This window comes from Rutilus rutilus (genome assembly GCF_951802725.1).
Source record: "Rutilus rutilus genome assembly, chromosome: 6".
Lineage (NCBI taxonomy): Eukaryota > Metazoa > Chordata > Actinopteri > Cypriniformes > Leuciscidae > Rutilus > Rutilus rutilus.
In genome coordinates, this window is record NC_140214.1 from 870,001 (window position 1) to 877,500 (window position 7,500).

General features: G+C 40.3%; 1 protein-coding gene across 2 annotated transcripts in view; it reads right to left on the bottom strand.

Annotated features, from left to right (window-relative positions):
• Nucleotides 1–7,500, bottom strand: part of LOC311292456 (receptor-type tyrosine-protein phosphatase mu) — a 284,516-nt gene that overhangs the window by 149,529 nt on the left and 127,487 nt on the right. For both annotated transcript variants that reach the window (XM_084412136.1, XM_084412135.1), the window contains exon 7: nt 4,811–5,104. In XM_084412136.1, the coding sequence (XP_084268262.1) occupies nt 4,811–5,104 (294 nt within the window). The remainder of the gene's footprint in view (nt 1–4,810; nt 5,105–7,500) is intronic.

Below are 7,500 nucleotides of genomic sequence, written 5' to 3' on the forward strand. Positions count from 1 at the left end.
GCAATCGGAAAAAACTGTAAGTGTGTAGAAAGAAGGAAAATTACATGAAAAAAATTAAATAGAAGGAAAGAAGAGAGATTAAGAATATGAAAAAAATAGAGAAAATAATGAATAAAAAAGAAAACAAATGAAAGATAATCAGCCTCTCCTCAGGTCTGAATGACGATTATTTGAGTGTAAAAAAAAAAAGAGTTTGACAATTTAATGTCAAATAATGTGTAAAATCTAGGGCTGGGTATTGACACAAATTTCACAATTCGATTCGATTTCGATTCAATATTGATTATTTTGGATATCAGGGACAACACATGGCACATTTTCTCAAGGAAAACAAATCTCTTCACTAATGCTGTAAACTATGGGAGTCTACAGGCTTCATAAGCCTACTATAATGTTGAAGGTAAAAATGAACTGATTTGTATACAAACACTTAAAATACACTTTTATTTATTTTTATAATAATAAAGTTATATGCAATATAAACATTTAAATGGTGGCTGTCACAAAAACCTGCCAGATTTATTCAAACATGTATTAAAAAGTGAAGAACATTAAAAATGATAATGAATATGTAATATGGTGCATATATTTAGCAGAATGCTCCTCTCTAGAGTTAATATTTCTCTCTGACTGACGAGTTTATGGCCACTGGATGTGGTTTTTCTGAGGTAAATGTGGCGTTACATGACATCGTTTACAAGCTGTTTTACTGACGTCTTTCCACGGTTGAAACACTGAGCGACTCCATGTCACATGATACGGACTTCCATAAGTTGTACTCTGTCTTTAACACACTTTCAGAAGCTCATTCATGTTTATGCGCCAGAGCGATCTCACGCCACAGCGCCAAAACGCTATTTATGTTTTTGAATTTCATAAGAATTTCATAATTTGAAATCTGAGACTTTGTTTCATATCAATAGTAACAAAGCACAAAGATTATTGCGATTTATTGGATGGGATGCGCTACAATGTTACATCCATTCATCAGCTGAAAACAGGATGACTAATCGATTCTTGGGATTTAAGAATCGATATCAAATCGAGAAAGCGATATTTTTTACCCAGCCCTGGTAAAATCCTCATATGAGCCTGAATGAATCGCACGAGCTTCTGTTATGAAGCTTTAGAGTTTCCACAGTCGCAGGGATGTATTCCACGTGTTTACGGTTGTTTACATGAGGACAAGAGCGTGGTTAAACAGTAAAACATCTGCGCACAGCTGGAGCTTCAGATCAGCAGAAACTCTCTTCTTAAAGAAACACGTATGAATAAAGCTCTTTCTGTGGAAGACTGCGCTGGAGATCCACAATATGAGCCGTGTTTCTGTCTTGTTTCCAGTCCAGATATCTAAAGCAAAATTAAATCAAGATGCATTTGCCAGAAAAGTAAAAGGCCATAAGATATTAAGTCTCGTTTTCTGGGGAAATAAATAAAAATGAAGTGAGTTGTTGCTTAAAAAAGCTAAATGATCTTCCAATGGGGTGAGAAATTTAATCTTAATCCAAACAGAAACAAGATTATTTTTATCTCCCCATTGGAAGATCATTTTGCTTTTTTAAGCAACAACTCACTTCATTTTCATTTATTTCCCCAGAAAACGAGACTTAATATCTTATGGCCTTTTACTTCTTTAGTAAATGCATCTTGAGTTCAGAATTTTTAGATATTTGGACTGGAAACAAGACAAAAATACAAAGAAAGAAGTAAGAAAAGCATGTTTTGCAGTGAACAGTCTGTACACTTTCCGTCCTCAGAAACACAATGGCTCGCGACAGAAGAACGGAGGATCAGCGTGACCTTGCTGGGTCACGAACGCTTCTTCCAGATGTTGCTCTGACTGGAGAATATCAATGCGAACGAACTTACTTTTATAAAAGCTCTTGAAGAGTAAAAACACGCGTTTAGAGGAGCGTCTTTGTGAACGACAGCGCAGAAGGACCTGAATAACTCACTCTCAAGGGTACGACTCAAGAGAGAACTCTGTACGTTTGTTTTTCTTTGTCACTGGACTTCCATTAAACTCGACAACGAGAGAATAAAGACTCGAGAGGCTGAGGAGGATCTGTGTGTGTGTTTGTGTGTATGTGTTTATGTGTTTATGTTCGTGTTTGTGTGTGTGTGTCTTTATGTTCGTGTGTGTGTATGTGTTAAACACCTGATGAGTGACTACAGGCTGTAAGGACAGAACTCTCATACACACACACATGAACATAAACACATACACGCACACACACACACACACACACACACACACGAACATAAACACATGCACACACACACACACACACACACACACACACACATACACACACACACACACACACACACACACACACACACACACACACACACACACACACACACACACACACACACACACACACACACACACACACACACACACACACACACACACACACACACACACAGTGAATGCAAACGTTAACCGCTCAAAACACACGCCAGGAACAGCACTGACACACACACACACACACACACACACACACACACACACACACACACACACACACACACACACACACACACACACACACAACCACACACGAACTTACACACAAACACACATACACACACACACACACGAACATACACACAAACACACACACACACACGCACATACACAAACACAAACACAACAAAACAAAACAAAACACGAACATACACACAAACACACACACACACAAGCACAAACACACAGACACACAAACACACTCACACACACATGCACACAGACACACAGACACACGCACATAGACACACACAGACACACACACATACACATACACTCACACACAAACACACACACACGCACGCACGGACGGACGCACGCACGCACACACACATGAACACAAACACAGACACACACACACACACACACACACACCCCTAAAGGCCTGGTGTGTGAAGGCCAGAGAGACACAGACTCATCCATCGCCATCAGCTCTGCAGAAATGAGAAACAGCGAAACCTTCAGCAGGAGGTCAGAACCCAGAAACAGCCTCCAGTTGTCCATCGCTCACACACACACACACACACACACACACACACACACACACACACACACACACACACACACACAGCGTCAGGTACGAGAGGACACTGAACTCAAACATCACCAACGGCCTTCAAGTGCAGATGGAAATATCACAGTTTTGAGATGCACAAGTTAAGTGTCATTAAACTCAAATAAAGCACAGCTGTAGCGACACATTCTTGCGCAGTGTGTGTGTGTCTAATTTGGTAATTCAAGATCTAAAAACCCTTGAAAATATTTATTTTCAAGAAACAGAAGCAAAGCTAGTTTTCAAATATTGACTTTTGTCTCACTACACTGGCACATTTATTCAATATTTTTGAAGTATAAACAAGTTAAAAAACAGTGATATACTGTATGAGATATAAAACAGTTCAGGCTCTACTAGAACAGGTTTTCCTGCTGGAATGTTGATTATTCTCCTCATATTCTCCATTGTTGCGGCTCCTCTCTTCCCAGTCTGTCAGTAACGCTCTGTTTACTTCCTGTCTCTATGAAGCCCCTCCTTCTGAAAAGCACACTGTGCTCTGATTGGTCGGCTGGAGCAGTGTGTTGTGATTGGTCGAGCGCTTCGAGTGTGTTTGGGAAATGCCCCGCCCCTTACCATAACCGCCAGTTTAACACACTACTAACTAACTCAACCAGGCCCCGCCCCTTTATTCTGCGCATGAATTATTATAATGAGGAATATTGTGACGTGTTCGTTCACGGAAGAAACTCAAGACGATGCCGATATGGTGGACGATATATCGTGCATCACTAATAAAAGAAGATATTTTGAAGAATGTCGGCAGCCAAACAGTTTTGGTTCCCATTGACTTCCATTATATAGACAAAAGTATACAACGGAGGTCAATGGGAACTTAAACAAAATATCATCTTCTTTGTTCAACAGAATAAAGAAATGAGGGAGAGTAAATAATGGATGGAATCCCCATTAAAACCCTCTGGTGATCTTCGAATGACGAATGTTTTTATTTTAATGAATGGAATGTACTATATTTTAGTTTGATAATGTTTTTTTATTTAATATTTTGTATTTTTAGGGGATTTTATCGTACTACATTATATTAACGCAGTAGTTATAATCACGTTTTGAACATAGACCAAATTTCTAACCTAAACTGTGGTAAATCTTGTAAAGCGACAGACTGAAGTTCGATCTCTTTTCAAAGACGACACTCGGCAGATTATTGCTGAAGCTGAAAAAGTTTAATAAAGTAAACTTAAAAAAAGTTACAGAATTTCACGTTTATTGTTATGAAAAATGCACAAAAATACTATTTACATTTTTTATATGAAATATATATTTCAAAAACACATTTTACTCTGAAACTGCAAGAAAATCAAAGTCATAAATCTAAACAAGTTTTGTTCCAAATTTGAGCTTGATATCTTAAAATATTATCTTTCAGTGAGAGTGTGTTCGGCTGCAGTACCAAACGCTTCCACTAGAGGAACTTCGTCTCCCATTAATTTCCAATGCACTCATTTCTGACCGCGAGGAGCACAAGTGGGACTATTTCTTTCAGGACCATTTAACCTGTTCAAATCACATCCATGATTATTTATTTGTGTGTGTGTGTGTGTTCACACAGCAAGTGCCGAAACCTTTACCAAGTTTCGTACCATTCCGATGAAAAAAAAAAAAAACGTAAATTTTACCGACCGAAGAGCACCAGAGGGTTTTACCAGTACATCACGCAGTGTTTCTCACACCAGACTCAACATCCATCAGTCGATCGGGTTTACCTGCACATTTGGTGCGGGCTCTCAGCGGGGGCCCCGGGGCCCCGGTTCCTCCATCCAGGGGCCGCGTCAGCAACACGCTGATCTCGTACTCCGTGTCGGGGTCCAGGTGGCCGATCTTGTGTGAGGTTTTGTCGACGGGCTGCAGGTCGTACATGGAGCCGGAGACGGTGCGGTACTCCACCTCGCGGCTCACGATCGGCCCGTCTCCGTTGATGGAGTTAGCGTTGAGCTGGATCCACAGATACGTGGCTCCCACCGCCATCAGCTGAGGAGGAGCGATGGGCACCGGCGGCTCTAGGGGACACACACCACATTCAGTGTTAAAGGAGTCCTATAATGCGCTATTCACAAGATGTAAAACAAGTCTCTGATGTCCCCAGAGTGTGTGTTTGAAGTTTTAGCTCAAAATACCCCACAGATATTTTTATATAGCATGTTAAAATCGTCACTTTTTGAGGGTGAGCAAAAACACACAGTTTTTGTGTCTGTCCCTTTAAATGCAAATGAGCAGCTGCTCCCGGCGCAGGGGGCGGAGCTTCAAAAGCTTGTAAAAGTTGTTGAAATGTTCAGTGTGTGTGTGAGATAATCAGAGCTGCTAACACACACACACACACTGAACATTTCAACAACTTTTAGTCTTTTATGTTCAAACCGGAGTCAGACAATGATGGAGAGACTCAAGAAGAAGAGACAACATGTAGAAGCAACAGAACATTTCTGAATGGTTAGTTGATGAATTTATGAAGCTGATGTGTAGTTATCTTCTAGTCATTGATTAGCATATTCTGTCTTGATAATCTATAAATCGTGTTCCGGGGGCGGGGTTTATGTAAATTCTAGGGTTGGTGATGTCACTAACCCGGGAGGAATGTGGTGTAGTCTCTACCAGCCGTTTGTTGTAGTCCTTAAAAAGTGATTTCTTTAAAAGTAATATCTCCCTTTGCTTTGAGCTTTGAGTGTTGTAACTTTGCAGATGTTGTTTCAAACAGCAACATTACACACTAACTAAAGTTAGAAAAGTCAAATCATAATCAACCACCCCTTTAATAAGAGTGGGAAGCAGTCTGTGTGTCATTTCAAATGATCCACTCAAATGATCACACACTGTGTAAATAAAAATAATAAAAACATAAAGCTTCGGTGACCAGAATCAGACTCCTTCCGGCTACCGATCACAACAAACTGCTTGCAAAGACTTTACAGTGTGTGAGAGTTCGGGATACGAGCATTGATGAACACATCAAAACTGATCATCTACAGTGTCTCAGTCCTCCGGCGAATACACACACACACACAATACAACATTATCGTTCATATTTACTGCATATTTACTCAGGAATCACTCAGAGGAGAAATGAAGAAGCTCAGCGCCTGTGTGAGTCTCTTCACACCGTAACAAATGCTTTTCTTACTCAGTGTTTCTGTCTTGTTTCCAGTCCAAATAACTCAAAATCTTAAATCAAGAAGCATTTACTAGTGAGTAAAATGCTATTAGATATTATGGGCCCTATTTTAATGATCTGAGACGCAAGTATAAAACGCGAAATGCAGGTAACTTTGTGGGCGGGTCTCGGGATAAATGACTCTTGCGCCTGACGCAAATCTAAAATGTGTTGGTCTGAAGTAGCTTCATTACTCATAGGTGTGGTTTGGGCGTAACGTGAAATAAACCAATCAGAGCGACATCTCACATTCCCTTTAAGAGCAGGCGCGCTTGTTCCATGGCGGATTGCTATTATAACGGCGGATTTGCCAGGAGCGGTTCACAGCCGAGGAGACCGACGTTCCCGTCAGGGCCGTAAAACACAGAGAAGTGACATTGGGGATGGAGAAACACACACAAATTAGCTTCGTTTAAACAGGCGTATGATAATTTGGGTAAATGTGTAAGCTAGATTTATGCCTATTTTTTCACATCTTCATGGACACAACAATGATTTCCCTCGTGTGGAATATTGTTCCTTGTAATAATGTATGATTTGCAAAAATGAGAACTGCTGTTTCTGTGTAGATGAGAGAAGCAAAGTGTGTGTGTGTTGTGCACACGCTACATTATGGCCAAGCATGCGCCCTTAAAATAGCATCTGAATAACATGCGCAACGCGCCACTGACTTTAGACGAGGTTTCTCCTGGTCTGTGGAGGAATTGTTTTCTGAAACTGCAAAATAGCACCAGGGAAACGTTTGTGCCGGAACACGCCTCCTCTTTTCCCTGAACCGCCCCCGGGAGTGCAAGTTCATTCCCTAATTTACCGGCGTGTGTCTGTGGAGGGAAAAGTCCGCTGTGCGCGGGTGCAGAATAGGAATGACACATGCGTCGCTGTACTAAGTCAATTGCGCTGGGTGCGAGAGAGGGCCCTACACTGCAAAAAATGCTTTTCTTACTTAGTATTTTTGTCTTGTTTCCAGTGCAAAGAAAAAAAATCTGCTTTCAAATGGAAAACAAGATAATTTTTCTGACCCCATTGGCAGATAATTTTGCTTGTTTTAAGCAAAAATTACTTAAATTACTTTCTGTTTATCTGAAAACAAAATAGAATTTCTTATGTCATTTTACTTCTCTAGTAAATGCTTCTTGATTTAAGAATTTTTAGATATTTGGACTGGAAACAAGACAAAAATACTAATTAAGAAAGCATTTTTTGCAGTGTATGTCTTGTTGTCTGGGGGAGAAATCTAAATTAAGTGAG